Source organism: Malus sylvestris, chromosome 11 (assembly GCF_916048215.2).
Source record: "Malus sylvestris chromosome 11, drMalSylv7.2, whole genome shotgun sequence".
Lineage (NCBI taxonomy): Eukaryota > Viridiplantae > Streptophyta > Magnoliopsida > Rosales > Rosaceae > Malus > Malus sylvestris.
Window position 1 is genome coordinate 11,665,166 of NC_062270.1, and position 27,357 is coordinate 11,692,522.

The window sequence follows — 27,357 nt, forward strand, 5'->3', positions numbered from 1 at the left end:
AATGGTGAGTGCTAAACGCAAATGAAGCCATTAAGAATATTTATCTCTATACTTAAAGTGATTGATTGATTTCCCTTCCTAAACGGCATGCATATAAAACTTTATCCAAATATATGTTGCTTCTTTAAAACCTTTGTGAGAAAATTGTAGTATTGATTCATTAATCTTTACTCAATTGTAGCAATGGTCTCTCAACTTTAAACCAATTGGAGTAATGGTCCCTCAACTAAAAATTCATGACCATTGGTCTCTGAACTCGTCAAAACGTGCATCTATGATCATTTTCGTCAACTCAGTTATAATTCTATCAAAATGAGTCACGTTGGAAGGATCATTGCTACAATTGGGTTTAAAGTTGAGGGATAATTGCTCCAATTGAGTTAAAGTTGAGGGATCATTGTTCCAATTGGGTTAAAGTTAAGAAGTTGAGGGGCTATTGCTACAATTTTTCTCATTCTTTTTCCATATTTGCCTCTTGATTCAGCCTCACTTGTGTGATACGTGATTCATTTTGATGGAAGTTCTAATGAAGCTGATGAAAAGGATCATCGCTACATGTTTTAAAGATTTAAGGGTCATGAAATTTTTAGTTAAATGACCATTACTTCAATTAAGTTAAAGTTGAAAGACCATTGCTATAATTGTATACCAATGGAGCTTTTAACTTAGACAATGCCCACTACTTGATCACAATAGTGCCTTGTGCCTACTATTTTGGTGTGTAGCTGGTAAAAAAATACTAGGTCACCTGTCCTTATTTGGAGAATAAACAACAGTACAAAAAGTTGTTCAGTTATGAGACTCTTTAACTATTACACTCAATCAATAAATCTGAAATGAGGTATGGAGGATCCTCAAACAAGTTACAAAAAGAATAACACTGAAGAGCGTAACGTGCTAGTCGATGGGTAGCGGAGTTAGCTTGGAGTCGAACATGGGTCGAAATACCTTGATCATATAGCAGAAGCTTTGAGTCTTCCACAGTAGGTCCAACAATAGACAATTTGGAAGAGACGGCATTCAAAGCTGAAATAATCTTGAGGGAGTGGGTCTATTTGGAGAATAATTTAGATGGACTGAGTAAACATCCCGATCCGATAATACAAATACTATATGAAGTGAGATTAATATGAAATATTGTGTTATCAGACCGAAATATCACCTGTTAATGCTTTAATTTAATTTGAAATACTGGTTGGACATTATATACTAGTGGTTCATATGGTTTGCCAATTGCCAGTACTATCAACCATGCAGATATGATGTAGTACTAAGTAGGTTTTGGACCCATTTTATGGCACTCACTGCACGCATGCACCGCCCCAAAGTACAGATCATTTTCTCAGTTGACCAACCTAAAGCACATCAACTCACCAAGGTCAATGCATCTTTTCTTTTTTCCTTTTTTAAAACAAATGATACTATCTATACTAAGTCCGAGAGTGTGGGTTTAGCTTCACAATGAACTAGCGATAATATGGTTCGAATTTGTTTTTGGCGAGAATCGAACCTAAGACATCTCACTTACAAGTAAAAAGGAATATCAGTAAAGTGTAATACTAAGTGATAGGTCAATTCATCTTTACATGCGCTTCATCATTCTTTCTAGAATCCGGGTACTTTGAATGATTTGCTGACACCCCCATTGTGCTCGCTTTTGTTGATTTTCACATGGCACCACTATGATTTGGTGGGTTACTTTGGGCTATATGAGCGATTGCAGTGAGCTACATTAGTGACTGGTTCTTTTAGGGTCTAGCGTTGAGATGGCAATCATTTTTCTGTTTCCAAACTAAAGAAGTATGCGTCGTTTAAGTTAAGTGCGGCAACACATACGGATGATGTGGAGTAATTTTTGGACGAGGTATAACATGCGTTGGATCTAATTTTGGATGAGACATATATACTGTATGACCACCACGTTATGTTACAATCTGCTTGTGTGATAACATGCATTTTACTTATTGATGATATAAACTTTAGTGTATACTATAAACTCCATTTACGTACACGTGTTACTTCAGTATTATACAATAATTGTTTTGTATGTTTGTGAATTGAGAATGTATGCCAAATTAGAACAACATCCTCATCAAGCTTGGGTAGCTCTCACAATATCTGAATGATGAACCTTCCCACTAGCTATTAGGATTTCCACTTGAACCATGATAATGCTACAAAACTACCCTATTCAAACGTTTCAACCGTGGCTTTTAGTTTTCATTGGCAAGCATTGATGTGGCAAATTAGGAGTGGGCATGGATCGATTTGATTCGGGTTGTTACAAAAAATATAACTAAATCAACTAGTATTCAACGATTCCGTCGATTCGGTTTGGTTCAGTTTGATTCAATACCACCATTAAAACTGAACCAAATCAAACCAAATCATTGTTACTCGGTTTGTTTCAGTTTGATTCAATCAATTTAAATCTATTCAACACATAAATAAAAACGTTCAACATTTTAAGAGTTTTAATCTTCTAAACGTTCAATATGATTCAGATCGGTCGGTTCGATCGATTTGATTCCCACCCCTATATAGCAAACCATAACACTTTTGCAAGTCATGCCAAGCTGTGGTCTAGCTACCAGCTGTCCATGTTAAAGTTAAAGTTGGATTAAAAACCCCAAACAAAAATATCTATCACACAATCGAACAAATGGATAACATAAAGTGATATTTTTGATAAAAAAAAAAGAAAAAAGAAAAACATAAATGATATGGATGATGCAACTATTGTTCGGAACAAGGACGTGAATGTTATGACCATTATTAGATCAATAACACATACGTGGTATATGTGAATTGAAATTAGTTTGTTTCTGTTAGTATGCTTTTCTGCACTCAACTTTGAATTCTAGTTTAGTAAATGAAAATAGATTAAGAATAACGCTAGGGTTTGTAGCAAAACTCTAATCCCATCTCGTATTGCCAAAACACGAAAGAATATTCTAGAAGTTAGGGAGCTAATTTCCACATACTGCTTTTAACATGGCACGTTCGAATTTATATTTAGCTATCGACTTGAATAAATTAAATAAATCGAATAAATGAAACAAAAACAAATAGCTTGAAGTAAAGAGAAAATGTGTGAGAAATTGAAAAAGGTGTGCAAGTTTAATGATTATCCGATCCAAAAGTAATCACGATTTTACAGAAACTATAATATGTTGTGGCCTTATACGATAATAGTGCTATATGAAGAAAAAAAATAGTATGTTATCGATGTGACGAGATACATCACATATTATTCAAAACGAAAAACAATGATCGGTCTTTAAATCTACACCGTTAAACATAATTTTTAAATTAATTCAATAATCGGGAATAATAATTTCAATGATTGAATCCAAGTCCCATACCCTCATCCATGCATCTCTCTCCTTCACGAGATTTTCTCTTGACTTTAAATATTTCTTTTTCTTTTGGCAGTCCAACGTTCACACGCATGACACAACAAACGCATAACTGAAACGCCAGCTCCCGCCAATACGGAGTACGATTCTCTTCTCTTTTTGTTCTCTCTCCACCTATTTGAACGGTCACGAGATAAAATCCTAATTCCGCCAATCCACCACCTGCAACTAAAATACAAAACGGTCCCGGCTCGCATTGCGCTTACTTTTTACCTTTTAGGTGATTTTTACCGTGAAAGTAAAAACCTTTCCGTCGCTGTCGCAAATAGTTACCACTCCGCGTTTCCGTACGCAGAGACGCGACACGCCAGTCTTTCAATGCGCCCGGCAACGCCCCGATGATTTCCCCGCACCGACAGCAACAGCATTTGAACGCGCTTATTATCCATCCAAATCCTAATCACTCACTCCTTTGAAGCTCACTGAGTATTACTAGTTAGAGAGCAGCAGCAGCAGAAAGCAGAAGCCAGAAGGCAGAAGCAGAAAGCAGAAAGCAGAAGCAGACGAGGACGACGACGGCAGCGATGACGTTCTCCACAGCGTCACCGCTTTGATTGGAAGCGTCGTTTTAAGGAAGCGGCCAAAGCGAGCCAAAATACAAACGGATAAACAAGGAATAAAAAAAGTAAGCAACAATGCAAAGCAATGCTGCAAGAAATCCAGCAATCGTTTTAAGAAACTGTTGTTTAATTGAGTAGCCATTGCTTTAAGAAATCGTACTCCGAAAACGAAATTTTAAAGGATTGAATACAGAAACGAACTCAAAATTCGGAGTCGAAGAAGATGAGGATTTTAGTGGTGGTTTTGGTGATCGGAGTTCTGGCGACGGCGTCGTATTGCGCGAAGGTGACGTACGACCACAGAGCGCTGGTGATTGACGGGAAGCGCAGGGTTTTGGTGTCTGGCTCCATTCACTATCCTCGCAGCACTCCCGAGGTACTTCTCTTCCTCTCGTTCTTCCATTTTCCATTGTCCTTTTCTTTTTCTTTTTTCTGTCTGAATTTTGCTGTGTGTGTGTTTGGTTGTAGATGTGGCCGGACCTTATTCAGAAATCTAAAGACGGAGGCTTGGACGTGATCGAGACCTACGTCTTCTGGAACTTGCACGAACCAGTTCGAGGCCAGGTCTCTCTCTCTTCTAGCATTTGCTGAATTTTTCATTTCCAATGCGACGCCGTTTGGTTTCTGTGAAAATGTGGGAAGACGAAGACTAAAAGTTCATTGCAATGATTACTGCTTTTCTTGGTCAGAGACACAAACGCTAAAGAAATCATGAAAAGTGAAAACCCATATTTTTTTTATATCGTTTTCGTGTTTTATTATAAGAGTAAGGGGAATGGTTTGAATCCGGGACGTAGCGAGTTTTTTGTGCTTTTGGTTATCTTGAACTATGTGCATTTTGTCTTTGTTGTGATGGTGGTGACTGGTGGACTGTACAATTTTTGCAGTATGATTTTGGGGGAAGAAAAGATTTGGTTAAATTTGTGAAGACAGTAGCAGAAGCTGGCCTTTATCTGCACCTTCGAATTGGTCCATATGTGTGCGCAGAATGGAACTACGGGTATTATGAATTGAATTGAATTTGAATTGGTCTTTTTCCATTTTTCTCTTTTGGAGAAATAGGAAAAGGAAGTTGCTTTTATGATGATCAGCTTATATTTTTTACTACTTTCTGAAGAGTTTTATTGTGTGATTGTGTTTGTGTTTCAATTTTTTTCAACAGTGGCTTTCCTCTTTGGTTGCATTTCATACCCGGAATTCAATTGCGAACGGACAATGAACCATTCAAGGTTTCTTCTTCATTTTGTCCCAACTGCCTCTGTGTGTTTGTGTTTCGTTTTCTCGGTATTTTCTCAACTTCAGTGTTTTATTTGACTTTATGTGGTTCAGGCAGAAATGCAGCGATTCACGGCAAAAATTGTTGATATGATGAAGAAGGAGAAGCTTTATGCATCTCAGGGCGGACCAATCATTTTATCTCAGGTTTAAATTTTCTTACTTCTTTTTATAATTTACCCAAAGTGTTTGGTATTGAGAATATTCCAATTAGAGTTATGGATTAAGTGCTGTTTCAATTATGCCAGATTGAAAACGAGTATGGAAACATTGATCAAGCATACGGGCCAGCTGCCCAAACCTATATTAAGTGGGCAGCAGCCATGGCTGTGTCTTTGGATACAGGGGTGCCTTGGGTCATGTGCCAGCAAGACGATGCTCCTCCATCTGTGGTGAGGCTTTTGTAGTCAGGTTTCATTTGTATGAACACAGCGCTCTTAACGTGCTTTCTTTACTCACTCACATGTTGTATAACTACCTGCAGATCAGCACTTGCAATGGATTTTATTGTGACCAATGGACCCCAAAACTTCCTGAAAAGAGACCCAAAATGTGGACTGAGAATTGGAGCGGATGGTAATTAGTTGATCTAATCTGTTTTTTTGTTGGTACTTTGAGCTAGTTTTCTGAAAATTTGAATAAATTTCTGGCATCACCTGTATTATCTTTATTTGATTGCTCTTTTATTGGAAACCTTCAAAATATTTGTGGTCACTAGGTTTCTTTCCTTTGGTGGTGCTGTGCCTCAGAGACCAGTGGAAGACCTTGCATTTGCCGTAGCACGCTTCTTTCAGCGAGGTGGAACTTTCCAAAATTATTATATGGTATTGCAATTGCCTCTGTAGTTACTAACATTTTAGCATAACTTTAGGGGACTGTCACGATTTAGGACAATTCAGTATATTTCAGAAACCAGGAAGAAAATATGAAGTGATTTGTTCTCTGTTGCTCTTGAACAGTACCATGGCGGGACTAACTTTGGGCGGAGTACTGGTGGACCCTTTATTGCTACAAGCTATGACTATGATGCTCCAATTGATGAGTATGGTATGTTGTCTAGTATCCCTGTATTATTGCTTTACTACTGCTCATGATGTAGGCATATTTGCTTATTGTATGTATATACTATATAGAACTGTGTGCTCATCAGTGCTATATAAATGAAATGCAGCTTCTGTCAACACTAAGCTTAGGGTATAGGCAATGGTTATAATGTTACGATATACTTTTATAATGAGGAGAGAGTAATTAAGAACATCAATGCATATAACATGGATGGCTCATCAGTAATCGATTCAACCTTTTCATGTTGCAGGACTTCTTAGACAACCTAAGTGGGGTCACCTAAAAGATGTGCATAAGGCCATAAAGCTTTGCGAAGAAGCGATGGTGGCCACTGACCCAAAATATTCTTCTTTTGGTCCAAACGTTGAGGTATGGTGTTTTTACTCAGTGTTACAGAGTATCTTTCGTGGCTATGATGAGAAATGTTACATAAACTTCTAGGCCTCAAGGTCCTCCAGTCTAAGTGCATGCCCCCTGTATAGCCATATCCATTGTGGAATTGATCACCCATACCTGTTCATTTGTGGTGTGAAGCAATAGAACATACATGTTATTCATGTTTGAATATCTGAGAATAAATGTATGGAATATCTGAACTTCCTAGTCTTCATTTTAGAATATCTAAAAGGAAGTATCTGTGGATGAAGTTTCTTAAAATTGATGCTGCAAAACTAGTGCCAAGTAAAAAAACTGGATGGTTTTAGCTCCAAAACTAGTTCTTAGGATCTCCAAAACGTAATCATAGATGACCTGTGGCTTCTGGTCATCACCTGTATGCTTTGTATATCTGAAAAGAAGTGGTATTCTATCGGTCTAGGTGAATGTCCTACAACATGATTTTTCTAACATGTATTTTCTTTTTTTTGTTTATTCTCATCCTCAGACAACTGTTTACAAAACAGGATCAGCATGTGCTGCGTTTCTTGCTAATTCTGACACCAAATCTGATGCCACTGTGACTTTCAATGGAAATTCTTATCACTTGCCTGCATGGTCTGTGAGCATCTTACCAGACTGCAAAAATGTAGTGCTTAACACTGCAAAGGTTTGCCTCCCCATCTTCTATCGCGTTGTGCTTGCATGTATTTGGAGAAGATTACCTATATTTATTTCTTCAGGTCTAGAGAGTATCAGAATATTTTGTATTCTATATGTATAATATATTATGGTTACCTTTTCTTGGTCTGGTCAAGAGATGAGTTATCTTCACAACGTTCTATATTTACCACTTGAAAATATCGGTCCCTACTTTGTATATCTCTGTGTATCCCAAATTCCATTGAGGGTTATTTTCAAAAATACTATATATGTAATGCTGTTGTTTAGTGTGTCTCGTATGTCATATTTGGTATACATTTCCAAGGGATATTGCAAGTATTTTCTATTGAAGCCTTCATATATATAAGTAGTATGCTCATAAGTTTTCTTTTTTCATTGGAATCGTCTTATAAGCAAAACTATATAATCTATCATGACAGATTAACTCTGCCGCCATGATTCCAAGCTTCATGCATCACTCAGTGATTGATGATATCGATTCCTCTGAAGCTTTGGGCTCAGGCTGGAGTTGGATAAATGAACCAGTGGGTATCTCAAAGAAGGATGCATTTACCAGAGTTGGATTGTTGGAGCAAATAAACACCACAGCTGACAAAAGTGATTATTTGTGGTACTCTTTAAGGTAGGCAATCCACGAATGCTTTGTTACTAATTTTGAATATATTTATTTCCTTTCATCTGGTTGTCTTGATTTCTTTCAAGACTTAAATCCGTTTTCTAAACAAATTCTGCAGCGTTGATGTCACAAGTTCTGATACATTCCTTCAAGATGGATCTCAAACCGTTCTTCATGTGGAATCACTTGGCCATGCCCTTCACGTGTTTATTAACGGAAAGCCTGCAGGTGATGTATAAAGTTATAAACTAGTGTGGCTATAATTTGATTGCTTGCCCTTCTTCCTTGGTCTTCATCCAGCAGCAATATTTGTTTCCTGGTAATAGACGTTGACACATCTTGGGAAACTACGAAGGAAACCATAATTTTATTATCCCTAAACCTTTGTAGTTTGGAGACGCAGGCCTTCAAGGCTGAGAATCTGATAGGGCTTTGAACGCGACTATGCTAATATTGCTGTCCAATCTGAGTTTTAAATTCCCCACGCCATTCTGTTTTATAGACTTTAAGAACACTAAACATAGTTTCTGCTTACTGTATTGCAAAAGAAGATGTCAGAATACTGTCATAAGGCACCATGTAAAATGAGGTTTTAATCTCAAAATATAGTGGTTCTATGTTTATTTCTTTCTGGGAAAAGCCTCCTACCAAAGGTTAGATACTAAGACAAGCCTGATGATAAGGTTCACGCTTCACAGTTGCGAATTTCAGATCTGAATGAGAGTTATTGGCAAGTATTTAGTGCATTGCTTGAACTATTGCAACTGTTCTGGCTCAACTTTACAACTGTTCTGCTCTTGTATTTATGTTTTAGTTGGATTCTTTTCAGGGAGAGGAATAATCACTTCTAAGAATGCCAAAATTTCTGTGGATATCCCTGTCACATTTGCATCTGGGAAGAACACAATAGATCTTCTGAGTTTGACTGTCGGCCTTCAGGTTTCACCTTATTTTTTATTATATTCTGGAATTGCAGTTTTCATAAATGAATGCCATCCTTTAAGGTCAATTTCTGACCACGTATTGTTTTTTGTATATCAATTTTTCAATCAGAACTATGGAGCCTTCTTTGACAAAGCAGGTGCCGGAATCACTGGTCCTGTGCAGCTGAAGGGCTTGAAAAATGGCACTACCACTGATCTCTCGTCTCAGCAATGGACCTATCAGGTCAGTCTTCCTATTTTGTTTTGTTGCAATTCCCTGATAACTTGAAATTTCAAAAACCGAAAACAAAAAGAAAAACACCCAAGTTCTTCAATCTGAATAAGTAGTGGCGTACCTTCAAAGGACGAAGTCTAACAATTTTCCTTTTGTCGTCTTCATCATTGCGGCTGCAGATTGGACTTCAAGGGGAAGACTCGGGTTTTTCCAGCGGAAGTTCTTCTCAGTGGATTTCACAACCTACCTTACCCAAGAAACAGCCCTTGACATGGTACAAGGTAAAAGTTTAGCATAATAATTATGTATAAGGGTAAGGGTGGTGAAAAACGATGTGATTTTGAGGAGAAATTGCAGGGACAAAATGTATTTAACCTTTCTAATACTGCTACATGTGGTGCATGTGTTGTATTTTCTTGCGTGTTCATGCTTGGATGTGGTGCATTCTGAGTGATATGGGTTTCCTCAAGTCTTGGCTGCTCATGATTTAGATACTAACCGAAGAAATATTCTTTCTCATGCAGGCAACATTTAGTGCTCCTGATGGCAGTAACCCTGTTGCACTAGACTTCACAGGGATGGGAAAGGGTGAAGCATGGGTGAACGGACAAAGCATTGGGCGGTACTGGCCGACCAACAATGCACCAACTAGCGGTTGCCCTGACTCTTGCAATTTCAGAGGACCTTATGACTCCAACAAATGCAGAAAGAACTGTGGAAAGCCATCTCAGGAATTGTAAGCGTTAGAGATTATAAGGGAAAAACTTGAATTGAAACTTTGATTCTGAATATTTGATATCACTAAACGTACAGGTACCACGTGCCTCGTTCATGGTTGAAACCAAGTGGAAATACTCTTGTCCTGTTTGAGGAAATTGGGGGTGATCCAACCCAGATATCTTTTGCTACAAGACAGATTGAAAGTTTGTGCTCACATGTATCGGAGTCTCATCCGTCACCTGTTGATACATGGAGTTCAGATTCAAAAGCGGGAAGGAAGTTAGGGCCTGTGCTATCACTAGAGTGCCCATTTCCTAACCAGGTCATTTCTTCAATCAAATTTGCAAGTTACGGAAAACCTCACGGGACCTGTGGGAGCTTTAGCCATGGCCACTGCAAGAGCACTAGCGCTCTATCCATTGTACAGAAGGTACGATCTTGCTTGCTACATTGATAAAATTCTTCGCACCTCCAAGTATTGTCTCCTCTTTGTTTACTATCGATTCACATTGTTTTACTGATGAGTGCTACCTTTTGAACAGGCTTGCGTTGGATCCAAGAGTTGCAGCATTGAAGTCTCGGTTAAAACGTTCGGTGACCCGTGTGAAGGAGTAGCAAAGAGTTTAGCAGTAGAAGCATCATGTAGATAGACATCGTTCCTGGCTTTGAAAATTTCTTGTGGTATATGGTTAACTTGTTATCCCCAAGTTTCATTATAGTTGAATAATGTCATTCTCAAGGAGGCTATTGAACATTAATAAAATTCTCAAATATATATAAGACTATTTCGGTTTGGCGAAGATCCTATCTTCCGATAAACCGGACGGGACATGTTACACCTATCAGTGTCGGTGTTCCATTCGGGTGGTTCCTCGGGCCCAAAATTGATAGGGAAGTTGCCATCCCTACAATTAAGCAAGGTTACTTGCAAGACAAGATTCCAACATTATTTTTCTCTCTGCCTAGATCTATAGAAAAGAGTGAACACATTTCAATCAAAAGCTTAATTTGCAGCCCTTATTTGTTTATTCCTTAATTTCATGTTTGAAATGCTAACAAATTACACAAAATACACCAATAAAGTGTTTGTTACTGTTGATCAGCATCAGTACTGAGCAATTCCTCCAGCAGCTGCAAGCTCAGGCTGTTTTTGGAACCTGCAAACCTTGCAGAGAGGCGAAAAGAGGGATGAAGTCTCGTACTTGTCCTCCCCGCCTGCCATTGGCATCGGGACTCCGACCTTGACCGGACTAACGTAACCTGGCCGGTAAGTCTTGCCCAAAACTCCCTCCACAAGATCGGATAAATTGGTAAACCTGAACTGTGTCTCCAAGTGAGCAAATGTGTCATCAGCTGGTATTTGGTAGTTATGAACCTTGTTTTCCTTTTCTCCGATAGGCCTAACCCTTATGTCCATTTCGACGAGGCCGGCCACTGTAACCCTAACGTAGTTGGTGTCGTCGGTTCTTTCCACTACTACCTCTCTATCTTCGCCGTTAGTCCTCCATTCAGCATCTCCATCAGTGGGGACGGTAACAACTTTGTCGTCCCACTTTACCATGAGAGCATCAACTTTGTCATCCCACTTTGAGACCCTCTTTGCTGCGATGACAAGGGTGTGAGAGTCGAACATCACTGCGAAAGCCTGAACCCATGTGAAATCCCGGGTCCTTCCTGTTGGTCGAGTCCCGATGAAGTGTGCGTTGATTTGGAGGTTGGTGTCTGAAACAATGGCAAAGTTTCCCCCCTTGGCTCCATGGAAGTAGAACATCACACCGTCACCGCCAACAAACCTAGGATCGTAGCACAGAGAGCCATATCCGTCACACTTGGATTTCCTATCTGCACAGAAGAAAAGAAGATCTAGTTTTAGTAAAAGTTTCAAAATATATGATCTAGTTGAATTCTTTTTGTCAGTTGCGTAGTTAATTGAAAGAACAAAGAAGAAGGGTGAAATGGCTTACACTTGCAAGTAGCTTCACACTTGCTACCGCAGTTAATGAAACAACCCTTGTTCTTCTTGTTCTTCTTCGGCTTTCTCTGAGGGCATTCCGACGGGCACGTAAGGGTCTTGTAATAGCAAGCCCCCTTTGCTTTGCAGAACCCTCGCTCCTGCCCGGATCCCAGTGGTGTCAACACGTCGTAATTAGCCTCATCGGCTTTTTTGCCATTTGCGTTCCCGTTTCCATTGCCTTGCCCCATAACCAAGGCGGCTTCCATCGAAACAAGGACGACGAAAACAGCCACCAAAATATGTGACATTTTAATCGTAGGCGCCATTTCTGGCTGCCAAATATGTATGCTTCTCTTCTCCTTCTGTTGATTGTAGTTTGTGTTGTGAGCTGAAGAATTGATGGGAAAGAAATGGTCCGACAAGAGATTATATAAGGGAGTGACGAGGGAGGAAACCCTAGCATTAGCCTTGGGATTCGACTTAATGCTTGTGCTCATATTGCTTCTACATGTAATCAAACAGCTTAGAACCAGCAGTTTTGGCTAAGCATTGGGATTGCTTCCAATTTTTTATTTGTGTATTTTGCATCGCACATTAGCATTTCTTTCGGCTTCCTCAAAGCGTTGTTATCGAGGGAAAAAATGGCCGACTCCCGAAAAAATAATGAAATTTGCATGTGAAAGTTGCAAGAAAAGTCTTATATATTTGTAATTAAATAAAAGTTTTCTATCCCAAACACTATCACATTACCGGGAAATTTTTCATTATGTCAAAATACTGTTTGGTATATAAAGTTTCATAATACAAATAGTTCATATTTGAAAAATAAACTTGAAACTTAAACAAATTAAGAAATTTAACGGTAGGAACCTTCAAATTTTTGATTTGTTAAATTTTTTTGGGAAAATTAGAATCTCTTATTTTTCTATATCATTTAGATTAAGCATCTGTATCTTTTTAAAATTTGATTAAAGTGCTTTGACCAATAGTCACATCTACTTTTTAAAATTAAAATAATTTTTGAATTTATCATTTTATTTGCAGGATGCAATTTTCCTTATTTAGTGGAGATTTTAGTAATTAAACTATATTTTCTCTTCTTCCAAAAATGTTTTTTCGATCACATTTTTTTTAATGCAAACATTTAATATTATTTCTTTTTCTAAATGGTTTTTTCTTTTTCAAATAGTTGGTGATCAACATAAAAGCTCCGTGTAATTTTTTCAATTTTTTTTGTGAAATTATATTTTTTTTTATGTTTGTTTAAGTATAGTTGGTGACGAATTATTATTAGGTATAATATATCGTGTATATATTATCTGTTGGTAACTTTGAATTTACAAAAATCATTAATTGGTACATTTATTTGCAATTTTGGTACGTTTGATTTGATACATATTGTTAATATTGGTACATTATTTTTATTTTTGTACGTTTTATTTTGCACACAATGTGTATTGGTACGTTTATATTATTCTCAATCCTATTTTCTCTTAACGTACTAAAAAAAAACTCATTTCAGTACGTTTGATTTTGGAGGATTTAAAAATATTTTAAACTATTTTGGAAAGAAAATATCTTCAATCGTAGATAATTATTGCTAAATTGTAGCATTATTGTGAAAAAAAATTGAATCTAACCAACCTTTTTTTTTTTTTTACAATTATCTCTAACAGAGGAGAGTGTAATCAAAAGGCTAGATTATAGGAAATTTGTTACAATACAATGTCCATATGGCACCAAAATTATGACAAAAAAAAAAAAAAAGAAGTTAAATCAAATCACTAAAAGGCATGGATGTTTGATATAGAAAATTCAAAACCAAGACACCTATATCAAAAGATCCTATTTTTTTGGGTGTATTGCTTAGCATTTCTCTTCTTTTGTAGTTCACATTAGCATTTCTTTCGGCATGAGTCCTGAAAACATATTGTAATTTGCAAGTGAAAGTTGTCATATAAAGTGGTTTTTTACGTGTGTCTGAAGTTTGAAACTCCTAATTTCCTAAATTATTGTAATACTTTCAAACCCTCCCACTCCTCTTAATATAAATTTTCTTTTTTAAGGAGAATATTAGGATTGACCTCTATATATGAGTTCGTATAACAAATTGGGGGATAAGTTTCATTTTTATGAGAGATCTGATCAATGTGATTAGCAAATATGACAGAAATAGATTTATATAATCATATTAAAGTTGAGAAACTTTTTGGACTGTCATCAAAACACAAATAATATTAGAGCACTGTAAGAACACTTCACCGCCACGGCCACCGCCAGCCACTCCACGAGGGAGGAGCTTAATTATTGCCTCCCATTTCATGAATTAAATAAAGGAGTACATTATACATACTCAAACAACTATTCTATCCTTGAGGTTCATAAAAGATGCTCTTTTTTAAGCCCTATAAAGTGCTTGTTTTGCAAGGTATGCTAATTTAGTGGACTTTATCGTAATTTGACTCACTGTGTATGTGATATATTCTAGGCTTGCCAATTTATTTCATGATCAGTTAAAAATGTCACAAAACGACACGAGAATAATAAGTTTTTTGTCAACCCGTTAACGGATTGGGTAGTTACTAGGTCACCCATTAAGATAACTAGTCTAACATAACATGATCCATTAGAATAATGGGCATGACACGAAAACAACAAATACGATCAATTTTCCCAAGTTTACTCATTATGCCTCACAATTTATTGCATAGCCCGTTAATCCTACATGAAACAACACGAAAATAGCAGGTTTTGGGTCAACCCGTTAACGGATCAAGTTGTTATCATGTCGTCCGTTAAGATAATGAGTCTGACACAACACAATCCTTTCAGATAACGGATATGACACAAAAACGACACGAACACGAACATAACAACCACGACCTAGTACGGTAGCCATTGAATAATAATTGAATAAGTGATTCGTAAGTCGTAGCCTATATGAAGAATTATACGGGTACTAATGTATGGCTATTCCATTATGGACGGATCGGAAAAGAAAACTTATTCGGATTTTATGTTATGGGAAATGTAGTTAGCATACATTACAAGAAAACTTGACAATAGCTATTGACATTAGTTTACACAATGAGGTTAGTAAAGCCTTATCAGTCATTAACAGGGTGGATATTTCTTTACCCACCTTAGGTCATCTCCAACCAAAGGGTCCAAAGGGCCCGAGGACTAGGCCAGAGGGCTCGTGGCCCCCACAGAATCTGAAAAGGGCCAAATGGCTAAAGGGCTGGCCGCATGCAGCCAGCCCGGGGATGGCCAGAAATTCCAGCAATCTTGTCGGATATAACCGACAGAAATATATTTAATATAAATTTATTCCTGTCAGTTATATCCGATAGGAGTGCTTAAACAAAAATTTGAATCCAACGGCTAGTTGACGCTAGTTACCGTTGGATTTATTTTTTATATATATTTTTTTGGTTTTTTGGGCCAATTTTTTTTTTTTAATTCTTAAAAATTCTAATTTTTTTTCTATAAATACCTAAACCATTCATTCACCATTCCTCACAAAATTTTCACCATTCCTACACCATTTCAATTCTCATATTTTTTTTCCTCTTTCAAAAATCTATCTTTCATTTTTTTTCAATAATTTTCAGATGGCCTCGTCTGCAATGAAAGGTAGGGCTTGGACCCAAAAAGAAGATGAAGCTCTTTGCAAGGCTTATAGGTGGGTGTTGGAAGATAGTGTGAGGGGGAATTGTCAAACAAATGATGGTGTTTGGACTCATGTGTCCAAAAAATACTTAGAGTTCTATGAAGACACCACTCTATTGAATATCCGGAATCATGAGAGTTGTTCTTCAAGATGGAAGAAACATCTTCAGCCAAGTTTGAACAAATGGCATCAAGCATTGTTAGCAGCCGCAAGTAAGCATGAAAGCGGCGCTAATTACTACGACGAAGTAAGTGTTTTCACAATTTATTTTAAATATTTAATTATATTACATTTAATTTCATAAATTAGTTTCCCTTAATTTTTGTAATTATATTTTCTAGGTGTGCCAAGCGAAGGAATTGTATATGGATAGCAGATCGAAACTCTTTCAGTTTCACAGTTGTTGGGAAATTTGTAAAGGGTGGGTGTTATTTGAAGATCCACCTCAACATAGAGCTCCTACGCCAGTGTTCGGAACTGCATCCTCAGTTGCAGATATGGATGAAGATGGATCTCCTACTATTAACAAACAAGGGTAGAAAATCCGTCTTCGGGTGAAGGTTCCATACCTAGGGCTATGGGACGAAACAAGGCGTGAAGGTTGAAGGAAAAGGGTAAGGCAAATGATGATTACGTCGCTCAACATGATGAAGTGGCGGCCTCATTGCGATTAATGGCTGAGCAAAATGCCCTTGAGGTAGAAGAAAGGAAGTGTAGGCATGAAGAACGGGCAAACAAATACAAGAAGAGATGGATGATAAGAATATGGAAATGAACACTTCAAATTACACTCCAATGAGTAAGGCCTATTTTGATATGAAAAAAAAAAGAAATTATAACTCGGTGACAATTGTTTACCTCTAACAATGGCGGATGATGAAGATGATATTGATTATGGATATTAAATTTAAGACGTTGTAGTTTTTAAATTTAAGTTAATGTTGTTTTTAAATTTAATTTGTAGTTTTAAATTTAATTTGTAGTTTTTAAATTTAATTTGTCGTTTTTAAATTTAAGTTGTAGTTTTAAAATATAAGTTGTAGTTTTGAAATTTAAGTTGTTGTTATTTTGAAATTTAAGTTGTTGTAGTTTTTAAATTTAAATAATAAATTATGTTTGGCCCTATGGCCTTCGGTTGGAGACGGTTTTTTGTGATAGGGCTAAAATGAGTCCTATGACCCTTTGGCCCTCGGTTGGAGATGGAGGCAAATATGGCTTTGTACTGTTCTTTAAAATATTAATATCTTGGAGGGCCAAAGGGCTAAAATGAGTCATCTGGCCAGCCCTCGATTGAAGATGGCCTTATTATACACTTATTTTTTGTAGAACTAATGTTAATAACGATTATCAACTTCTTTTTTTTATAGTGATAAAATCCTTTTGCTGTCCGGCCATAAATCTACCATTGAACAAGTAGATTCTTGCTTCAATTAATTTGTTATCAGGATTTGCAGTTAGACAATATGAGCATTTGAACATCGTCAACAACTACGAAATTGTAATTTGCATGCGAAGGTTGCAGTAAAAGTTTCGATTTTTTTTTTTGGCCATTGTATTAAACTTATCTAATTCAAAACACCGTTACATTCTAACAAGTGATGATTGTATCTATCGTATGAATCACATTTTGAACTAAATTATGAACACATTTGGATCCACTTGCATGCATAAAACGAGTTTATCATAAGAATAGCAGTGAGATACCTTTGCTATACATTTGAATGAAAGAAATAAACTTGAAATTTGAAAGAAATAAAATGAGTTCACCATAAAAATTATAGTGAGATACCTTCCAGTTCACATTAGCATTTCTTTCTGTATATATATGTGTGTGTGTGTGTAAAGAAAGAAGTATATTAGTACTACTCAAAACAACTATTCTCCCATGGAGCTCATAGAAGATGCTCTTTAAGCCCTAGAAAATTAGAAATGCTTGTTTTGCAAGGCATAACTCCTTTGGTGGGCTTTAACGTAAACGTGATTTTGTACAACAATACTATCCAATGTAGTGTATTGGTCAATACTTAATATAAGACTTCATAGCTAAATTAGCGTCAACTGCAACCTGGTTGACAACTTGACATTGATACACAATAAAGAAGATTTTTTTTTTCTCACGGGAAAGAATATTTGAATATCAACCAGCAAGAATCATCTGTTCAAATTGACCAAAACAATATATTTTGATCAGTTTCAATGATTTTAGAGGATTTGATTGGATCCCGAGATGTAGAATATGTTATATTATCAAATAGACGGGTCAAAAACCCACTTCGAACAACATCAATATCGTCATCGACTTGTTAGTTACCACTACCCGCATAGTTCGCTGCCGACCCTAACCCAGGGCAAGCAAGGCAACCGCAAAGGGCCTAAAAAGTCAAGGGCCCAAAAAAAAAATTTGTACTATCATAATGTTATGTTCTGTAAGGTATAAAACTACGAAACTAGGTAATTTATTATAATGTAGTAGTTGAAGCCGTGTTTTTGCTAACTACTTGCAATGAAAAGGCGCACGGGTTTGAACCCTATAAATTGCATATTTTTTTATGAATCATTTGCCTTTGACGAAAGTGGCTTATAATTTAACTACTTGCAATGAAGTCTTACATTAGGTATTGACCAATACATTGCATATGATTCATAAAAAAATATGCAATTTACAGAGTTCGAACCCGTGCGCCTTTTCATTGCAAGTAGTTGAAGCAAAAACACCGCTTCAACTACTACATTAAAATAGAATTAATTCAAAAATTAAAATAGAATTAGAAAAAATTCGTGCAATCAATTTTTCTATTGAAGCATCCGAATTTTCTTTCATTCGTATACACAAATTCGCATTTATTCAGGCCAGATATTGTTTCAAAAGCCTGGATTTGGCTAATCTGGAAAGCATTTGAATTCAATGAAAGCAGGCAACCATTATTGCGGCTGGATTTAGCTAAATCTGGAAACTTGGCTTTGATTTGCAATAAATTAAAAAGCAATGGACAAGAAGTTGGTAAGTCTAATCTGGAAAACTTGGGTTCAACAGGTTCAGAATTGGTGATAGCTGATATATTGTTAGTCTCCATCTTATTTCTTATTTCTGAGCTAGTTTTTAACAACAGAAAACAGTAAAAATCATACAAAAAACCTTTTGAGCTGTATTTTTACTACTTTTTTATTCATTAAAATCAATTGAAAACGTACATCTTGCTCATTACTCATGTAACCATGTTCTGGAGCTTATTGGAACATATGCATAAACCAGGATTGGACTTCTAACGCTATGAATACCATCAGACCAGACCAGTGACCCAGATACTTGTGATCGATCTTGCAAATCGCTTCCACCAACAGTCACGTCAAAATCCATCTGCTCGTTCAAGGACTTGAACGAAAGAACTTCAGGCACCACTTTGATATCAAGTTTGGAGTTTGAAAAGATTTTAGCCCTATATGTGGAGTTCGCAAGGCCAACATTTTTAACTGTTCTATGAAATTGAACCGTGAAAGGTTTCATCGGATCAACTTTAGCTCCCATTGAAGGGTAATTATGATCCCGTGGAGACCATTTAGCAGGATCTTTAGGGCATGTGATATTTTCTCCTGTTATGAGCCTAACTTTTCCTTCATCATAGACTGTGCATAGCAACTTTATATGATCATCTTCAGAAGTTTCGTACACAAGGCCAGGGCTTATAGCCTTTACAGGATCGATATGTCCGGATCCATAAGCAAATACACCGCTAAAAGTGCTGGACGTATCATTTGCGGGCAACGTATCGTTCATGGGCCAAGCTGCAAGTAGGGAAAAAATAAATTTGGTATCATGATATATGATATTTTAGAATGCCAAAAGAATTAAGCATTAATTAGGTCTTATGAAGGGGGTGCCAGTAGTCATAAGAGATTATTTGATGGCAGCCAGAGACCAATCAGGATGGAATGATTTAACATATGCAGCTGCCCCGGCAACGTGGGGGCAAGATACGGAGGTTCCACTTAGTATATTGTACTTTACATGCCTATTGTCTTCTGGATATTCGCTGGCAGTAGCAAAAGTTGAATATGCAGCCAAAATTTCTACGCCTGGGGCACTTATATCTGGATGAAGCACATTAAAGAATAAATGTTACTACATGTATGTGACATTAAGCTGTAAGTGACAAGAAACATATACCTTAATAATATCGGGTACAACTAAATTCGGTCCAGTTGCAGACGTGATAGAAACAAGAGGTGCAGCAACATCTTTTATGACTTCACTTTGTAATATCGTCGCTTGAGGGACCCTGTAAAATAAGAGAGGCTTTCAAGAATTTAAAAAGCAACCTGATCGAAAATCGCCAACCTTAACAGAATTGAAATGAATCTATACCTGGTGGAGTTCATGCAGGACTTGACCACATTTAGCTCTTCTGTGATTAAATTCACTCCAGGAAATGGGAGAACTTGAGAAGAAGTTTCGTTCATAAAATTAACAAAAATTATCCCAACTGCCCCAGATCTGTAAGTCCCAGGAATTCCAGTGTTCTTCTCACATACAACTATCTTTCCCTTAACTAAATCAGGGTCCAGGCAACCTTCCCAACATATACTAAAATGCAACGAGAAGTCAGTGCTATAGTTTCATTTTTATTCCTTTATATTCTATGCAGTAAAAGTGAAACGGGGACAAGAATTACCTAGCTAGCATTTGAGAGCAATTTGTTCTTGAAGCATCTTTTCCATATACGAGAGGAAAATTTGTTCCATTTAATGTGAACGTGTTCGTAGAGTGCCCCTGTTTGTGATAAGAACATTAAAAAATATTGAAATGAAAACAATCTGAGCCACAGTATATACAAGTATTCATAAAATGTTTTTATTTTGTTGAAAAAGGAAGTGGATGAGACTTACGACTAGTTTCTTTCCGTTTGCAAGAACAGTGCTGTCAATAATCCGGCGATCTGTGGTACTAGCTGCAACTGTGAATATCCATGGTGCTACACTTGACACAGGACCAACCTTATCACTATTAAATATGGTTCCGGCAGACTGTGAAGTTAGTATCCCTTTCTTCATGGCATGAAAGGCACCAATTGCAACCGGGTCAATATAAAAATGAGGCTCAGAACGAAAAAATCCATTAAGTGAATTTGAAATGAGGTCAACTTCATCGGCAATTGCATCGTCAAAAGCAGCCAAGATACCATCTGAACTACACCCGAAATCAAGATCACAGACTTTATATGCTGCGATTCTCGCAGCAGGTACACCTCCTCCTGCAGTACCGTTTGCTAGTCTGTAGAAGCTTACATCCTTTACAGGACTCCCGGCTACAATTGATGCACAGTGAGTTCCATGACCCCCGAAATCCCTTGCAGAGTCTGTTAAGTAATATCGAGCACCAACGATCTATCTGCAAAACAAACATTTCTTACTGTTGACTAAATGTTGCAAAGTACAAAGGCAAAACCATTACAAAAGTAGTTTAATTATGAAATGAGCAAACTCAACCAAAAGTTTTAATTCGTATAATTGATAACTTTATGCATGTAAATATTGAGAGACATACTTGTTGCAGGTGAAATTTTTGCCGCCTTCACAAACACCTTTCCACTTCTTAGGAGGAGGACCAAAACCTTCATCTTTAAAGCCCTCAGCTTCAGGCCAAATTCCAGTGTCCATCACGCCAACAATGATATCACTTTCAGTTGTGGCATTTCGACTGACTTTCTCATCGAAACCCATAAAGTCCCAAGACCTTGTTGTTTGAGGTTCCATTCTTATGCTCGGAAAGACAGAGACTATTTCTTCCATGTCTACAATGTACAAACTCGATAAATTCTCAAAACCATACCAGTGAACAATATAACTTCTTCTAGTTCATAAGAAAGTATCTCAGCGGACTCACTCGCAATTTTCTTCCTTTCTTGGTCAGTGAGGTTGGCTGCAAATCCATTGAAACTCCTTTTATAACTTCTGACCAATATAGTTTCTGCCAAACTGAGAGAGAGAGAGAGAGAGAGAGAGAGAGAGATAGCAAGGATAAGAACTCGCTCGTGACTCAAAAGACGAAAAGAAAAGAGCAACCTTGAAGATCTAGATAGACTACCTTCCCCGCACAACTCGCTGTAGAATACTAAGGTGGTGAGACAACGGTGAGTACGCTGGATTCCCATCAGGAAGCGATCCCATGTACACAATATGGACCTGCATCAACGACATTGTTATCATTACATTCTATGTAAAAGAAATTACCATTTGTCAAAGACGGCATCTTTCTGTTATTAATGGCAAAAGAAAAGTACGTACCCTTCTTTCCTCGTCAGCGGCCTTGCATAACAAGATCATTGTGAGTAAGAAGAGAGTGAAGAAAGGATAATAACACAGAGAAGCTCCATGCTTAGCCATTGTTCAATGCTCAAAAACTTCATGGGTGGTGAGTGCTTTATATAGTTGGACTAATTAATGACAACCTGTCATCTGTATTAAAACACCCAGATTTTCTTGCATTCCTCCAAGATATGGTAATAAATTTATAGGATTTACTGAGCCTTCAATTTATGTAGTCTAATTGGCATTGGCACTGCCCAGATTCTCTGAGTGCCTTCCATTTAAAGTTACTGGAAAAGTCTGCAATGTTGAAGTAGTGTTTATTGTGATGTTATGTTCTGTTAGAGTATAAAAACATAAAACTGGGAAGTTTATTATACTGCAGTAGTTGAAGTAAAGTTTTTGCTAACTACTTGCAATGAAAAGGCGCGCGGGTTCGTACCCTGTAAATTGCATTTTTTTTTATGAATCATTTGCCTTTGACAAAAGTGGCTATTACAAATTCATCTTCAATTAATTGCCACCCTTTGGCAAAAAATAAAAATAAAAATAATAGCCACCCAGCTTCAAATCAAAATGAGGGCCTTTTTCTTTTTAACAATGTTGTTATGTTTCAATATAATGTTAGGGTTTAGGGTTAGTTTTCTTTCTTATCCAAGAAAAATGAGTAATATTTAAATAACATATATGTGATATTTAGTTTTTTTTTTTTCTGAATTTTTTTTATGTTCATTCATTGTTTATAACTTTATATATATAAAAATTAGAGATATAAAAACATGACAATTCTTATGAGGCCCTCTATTAGTAAGAGGACAGTAAATTAGAAAAAATATCCTTATATTAGTATGAGGCCCTATATTTGCTTGTGAAATAATTGTGTACCCTTATCTAATTACAACTAAAGTGTAATGTTATGGCTTAGATGTGAAATCTATTCTTTCTTTACTTATAAGTGGAAGGTTTTATATTTGATTTTCTTAAATGACGAGTTAGATATCGAATTATGGCTAGCTCATCTCATTGCTTAGCAAAATCACTCACATCCTGATATCATTTTATCAAAGAAACGTTACATCTATATGCATAAATATGAACACTAAAACAATTGATTTTTTTTTCTTACATGGAGTTATACCAAGACGCATTTTTTGGTGTTGCCCCGGCCCTTAAAAATCTCAGGACTGAACTTGATAGTTCGACATGTGTTAGATGGAGATGGGTTAAGATATTTGAACTCAACAACCACGTGGAGCCCAGAGGACTCACCCAACACACGGGGCCAAGGGACCTACCATCATTGTGCGGTGCCAATGGGATCTACCCATCACGTGGCAGTATAGGTGCGCTCCCTGGCTCTGATACCATGCCAAATTATCAAAGAAACAGGTTAAATGTCACTTCCAACAACACCGATATTATCCTCAACTTGTTAATTACCACCTGCACAGTTCGACAACTATGAAGTTTTAATCACAAAAGCCCTTGGTGTTAGATGGAGTGGGGTTAGAATATTTGAACTTTTCTTTCTTTCTTTCTACTGCTGAAGTCGGATATTTCAACAGAATAAGGGCCGCATCTAATTTTGTTACATATCAAATATGTGAGGCGTATAACTTTAAGAGAAACTAGAGCAATAGTCCTAAACTATATTTTGCCACATAGCAATTATCTTAAACATACTAAACTAAAAATCCGTTAGTATTGGTCTCTTAACTTGTCAAGTGGAGCAATGATCCTGTTATTCAAAGTAGAGCAAGAGTTTCACTCCCCTTACTCGTACTGTAGGAAAGTCCCGATACTTGGAGTTATGGTTAGCCCACTTGTACGAGCACATAACCTGTAGATGTTTCAATCTCGTTTGCCGACTTTGCCCCAACGAGAACAAATAAAAACCTTGAAAATGAATTAATAAAAAGGTGATGAATTGCCCAGGTGGACTTCCTCTTCAACCCACTAAGTTTCAGATTCAGATACTCAACCTCTTTAATCTAATTTAGAATAGTAATATCTCGTGCAGTAAAATTAATTAAAAATTGAACATTTTCAAAGTAAATCAACGACATGGGCCAAGGGGACAAAAGGCCAGCCCAGCCCAGCCCAGCCCAGCCGAACTGACAAGTTGACGCCTGAGTTCCCTTTCTTCTTTGGCACGAATCGCACCAGTAGGCAGTAGCTCTTCCTCCTTCTCCCTCTCGCTTCTGTAACTACTGTTGTTTCAGTCGGTAACTTCCTCATCTTCTTCTTCTTCGTTTTCTTTCTTCCTATAATTTTATGGTTTTTCTATTTTATTTATTTATTTTAAACAGGCTTTTTGCTGGCTCTACCTTTGCTGCTACCTCTCCCACAAATTTGGAAGCTCGCTCTCACAACACAACCTCAACCATAACCAAAAGTTGCAACAAGGTATCTATCGGAATTTAATTTGAAAAAAAAAATTTCGTTTAGGGTTTGAAGTTGGGGAATTTGATTTAGGATTTAAATTAGGGTTTTTAATTTAGAATTTTACTGGGTTGCTTGTGTTGCAGAGCTGTTCTATGTACTGACATTTTTAATTGGTTGAAATATGGTAGAATTGGGAATGCCCACTTTAACAGAGGTTTCAATTTGGGGTTGTAGTGGTTGATTTTTCGCAAAGTACTAAACTGTTTGTTGGGTTTGATTTGCGGGTTTAGGTAGTTTCATGGATCTAGCAACCCAATCCCCAGTGGGTTCGGTGTTCTTAGTAAATAGTCATTGTGTTTATCAAAAATCGAATTGAAGTGAAACGCAATGCATTGCAATTCTGACAAAAGCTTGGAAACAATAAGAAGATAAGCAGAGTGAGAAAAGGACTTCAAATTGAATTACATGCCCCAATTTTATTGCTGTGGTGTTGCTTCCCAATAGTAGTCCAGATGACACCCAACCTCAAGCAACTAGTTAGCCGTTCGTCCATTGTACCCCAAATACCAAAACTTGGCTTTTGTTTCCTTGAGTTAAGTCGTCTGTCGTCTCTGTGTACAGATGTTTTATGCACCAGATAGGCAGACTATGTCATAGAAACGAAATGAATGCCGAGAACATTGTGGAATATGGAAATGCAATGACCGTCTCAAACAAGAGAACAGATTCCAATTGAAACCAGTAATTCAAAAATTAAAATAGAATCAGAAAAATTTGTGCAATCAATTTTTCTAACTTGTTTAGAAAATTCAGTTTCTGTATGGTTTGGATGCCTTAAACTAATCAAGGCATGGATTAATCCTAAATTGATGACAGAAAAGGCTTGGATTAATCCTATAAGTTGATTTTTCTTCTGGATTTGAATCTTGTTATCCTGTGTTTTACAATATTTGCATTTCATGTTTGTTTCTTGATTTTGTTGTCTTTTAGTTTGTTGTATGCACTTTGAGGGGTAAGGCTCTTTGTGCCCGCATCACTATGTCATCATTCTTGCATATTAATGAAATTCTCGTACATTCGAGTTTTGTTTATGATGATTTATGCCCAAGTATGTTTGTATATGTGTATTTTTGCTGAAGAGGTGAAAAGGAATATTTAGAGTGTTTTGGTAGGTTGTAATGTTATTGAATTATTTATGATTAACTTATTTATCTCATTTTAATCGCCGAGGGTTTAACAATATTGTTTTCTTTTCATTTATTCAGCTTCTTAATATGGATGCGGATGCTGCAAAAATTGCCCGGGAATCTCTTGAACTAGCATTTCAGATGTCCAACATTCTTGACACAGGGCTTGATCGTCACACCCTTTCCATCCTCATTGCATTATGCGATTTGGGTCTCAACCCTGAGGCATTGGCTGCTGTTGTTAAGGAACTTCGAAGAGAAGTCATTCCACTTGCGCCATCAGATGCTGCTCGTCCTGTACTTTGAACTGGTTTTTGTGTTTGGATTGTTCGGTTTGATTCACTTGTTGATTTCTCTGGAACATAAACAATTGCGCGCTTGAAGTATTCATTCGAAGTGAGTCCCTTTTTCTAAGTTCGGGAGTTGTGATTACATCTCATTAGTTGCCTTCATCTTCTTTTCTCAACCCTAATATACTCAGTACAGAATCAACAGCTCTCTCCATCTCCAAAGGCCTAAATTTTCCCTCACTTTCTCACAGATTACTGAGTGCGCGATTAAGTTAGTCTTGTTTGTTCTGTTTCTTGTGTGTTCTTCATGACTTGGTTCATCGGGCGTGAAATATGGCAGAGTTGCATCAAAACGGCGCTCTCGGACCGCAGTCGATCTCAAAACTAGGCTAGCTAATATGTTGTAATGTTTTTACTCACTGTAGATTTCCCATTTAGTTAATTAGCATCTTCTGTTATTGTGGAGGAGAAAACCAGTCTCAGACTAATTGCAACAAAGAGGTAACCAAAAGAAACGAAGTTTCATTGTATTCTCTAATAAAATACATTACGATGGAAGAACCATTTACCTGTAAGATGCAAAATTAATGTAAAGAATAACAAACTTCAACAATCAAGAAGAAAATGAAAGAAAGAAGCAACAACCAACGTGTTTCACGATGTTTGAACTCAAGACTTCTCACATACAAGTGAAAGACAATTACAGTTAAATCGTTGTACTAAATGGCAGAGGTTCATATTCTCCATCGTTATATGGCTTACTACAACAAATACGTGATCGGGAGGTGAAACCAGCAAGCAGTGCTAGAAAGAGAAACCAACTAATATCCCAGCTGCATCTGGACACGCGAAAAATCCTTGAGAAGAATCTTCTCTCACATTTGTCACGTCATACTCTGGATACCTTAGGGTTTGGAAAGCCGGATCGAAGAAGTCCTCTACCCCATGCACAATCAGTCGTCCGTCGTTGTAGACATCCCACTCAGTGACTTTGACTTGGTTAAGAGAAGCGTATCCGCTAGTGCCGACGGGGAGGGAAGTAACAACGAGAGGATGGCCGAGCAGGAGAGTGTCAACCTTGGAACCGTGACGCAAAGACGCCTCCCTCGCATCTTTGTCCATCTTGAATGGCACAACATGGTACTCAAGGAGTGTCAAGTTGCCGAATCACAGCCTCAAGAATGGTGTCTAGGGTTAGTGCCATGGCGTTAAAGAAAGCTTGGTCTTGAGGGCAAAAGAGGGTAAGAGTGGTATTAGGGTTTATGTTTAGGGTTGGAAGAATCACAGCCTCAAGAATGGTGTCTAGGGTTAGTGCCATGGCGTGATACCCTTTGTCAGAAAGTACACCGGAGACTAAACCGGCGTTGATTCCCGGTGGTTTCAATTGGTTTGCTTGTTCATATGGTTGGACAGCTCGAGTGGTTACAAAGAAAGTTGAAGAGAGAAGTATGAGAAGAAAACACAGTGCAGACTTGGAATCCATGTGTGAAGAGAAAAAAGAAGGCAAAGCTAGCAGTATAGTGTTGCAAAGAATTTGGCGACCAAACCTATATATATACATATATATAGTCATAGTCCATGCTTCCAAATACTGCCCTTGTTTTAACTGATATCCAAATCCTGAATGGATTCCTTTTTCTATGAGGGAAACATGTGACATTAATATTTTGCCAAAATTGTATTATTTGAAGAC

General features: G+C 37.2%; 3 protein-coding genes and 1 pseudogene across 4 annotated transcripts; 2 read left to right on the forward strand and 2 right to left on the reverse strand.

The window, feature by feature from the left end:
• Nucleotides 1-3,770: 3,770 nt before the first annotated feature.
• On the forward strand, nucleotides 3,771-10,717 carry LOC126589650 (beta-galactosidase 8-like). The gene is made up of 19 exons (XM_050255015.1): nucleotides 3,771-4,355; nucleotides 4,448-4,543; nucleotides 4,867-4,979; nucleotides 5,142-5,208; nucleotides 5,309-5,401; nucleotides 5,503-5,646; nucleotides 5,739-5,830; nucleotides 5,973-6,078; nucleotides 6,214-6,301; nucleotides 6,570-6,688; nucleotides 7,203-7,364; nucleotides 7,798-8,000; nucleotides 8,113-8,222; nucleotides 8,824-8,933; nucleotides 9,048-9,161; nucleotides 9,332-9,433; nucleotides 9,677-9,888; nucleotides 9,966-10,302; nucleotides 10,415-10,717. Exons 1-19 carry the CDS (start codon nucleotides 4,203-4,205, stop codon nucleotides 10,520-10,522), a joined length of 2,529 nt encoding a protein of 842 aa, XP_050110972.1. The 5' UTR covers nucleotides 3,771-4,202; the 3' UTR covers nucleotides 10,523-10,717.
• Nucleotides 10,718-10,861: 144 nt separating this feature from the next.
• Nucleotides 10,862-12,473, reverse strand: LOC126589651 (uncharacterized). The gene is made up of 2 exons (XM_050255017.1): nucleotides 11,837-12,473; nucleotides 10,862-11,714 (listed from the first exon to the last, which is right to left on the reverse strand). The coding sequence occupies exons 1-2, from the start codon at nucleotides 12,321-12,323 to the stop codon at nucleotides 10,978-10,980; spliced, it is 1,224 nt and encodes a 407-aa protein (XP_050110974.1). The 5' UTR covers nucleotides 12,324-12,473; the 3' UTR covers nucleotides 10,862-10,977.
• A 6,228-nt stretch (nucleotides 12,474-18,701) lies between these two features.
• On the reverse strand, nucleotides 18,702-21,694 carry LOC126590810 (subtilisin-like protease SBT4.4; annotated as a pseudogene).
• A 2,182-nt stretch (nucleotides 21,695-23,876) lies between these two features.
• On the forward strand, nucleotides 23,877-25,788 carry LOC126588236 (mitotic-spindle organizing protein 1B-like). Of its 2 annotated transcripts, none has more exons than XM_050253319.1 (3): nucleotides 23,877-24,027; nucleotides 24,112-24,208; nucleotides 25,453-25,788. In XM_050253319.1, the coding sequence occupies exon 3, from the start codon at nucleotides 25,462-25,464 to the stop codon at nucleotides 25,678-25,680; it is 219 nt and encodes a 72-aa protein (XP_050109276.1). In that variant the 5' UTR covers nucleotides 23,877-24,027; nucleotides 24,112-24,208; nucleotides 25,453-25,461; the 3' UTR covers nucleotides 25,681-25,788. The 2 variants fall into 2 exon arrangements, with proteins under 2 accessions (XP_050109276.1, XP_050109277.1); XM_050253320.1 differs by having other exon boundaries at nucleotides 23,926-24,023.
• Nucleotides 25,789-27,357: the final 1,569 nt, after the last annotated feature.

Coding starts and splice junctions, on each gene's coding strand:
- LOC126589650 (XM_050255015.1), top strand. CDS start 4,203: ATGAGGATTTTAGTGGTGGTTTTGGTGATCGGAGTTCTGGCGACGGCG. Junction 4,356..4,447: donor ATCCTCGCAGCACTCCCGAG/GTACTTCTCTTC, acceptor GTTTGGTTGTAG/ATGTGGCCGGACCTTATTCA. Junction 9,434..9,676: donor AGCCCTTGACATGGTACAAG/GTAAAAGTTTAG, acceptor TTTCTCATGCAG/GCAACATTTAGTGCTCCTGA.
- LOC126589651 (XM_050255017.1), bottom strand. CDS start 12,323: ATGAGCACAAGCATTAAGTCGAATCCCAAGGCTAATGCTAGGGTTTCC. Junction 11,715..11,836: donor GTGTGAAGCTACTTGCAAGT/GTAAGCCATTTC, acceptor TCTTCTGTGCAG/ATAGGAAATCCAAGTGTGAC.
- LOC126588236 (XM_050253319.1), top strand. CDS start 25,462: ATGGATGCGGATGCTGCAAAAATTGCCCGGGAATCTCTTGAACTAGCA.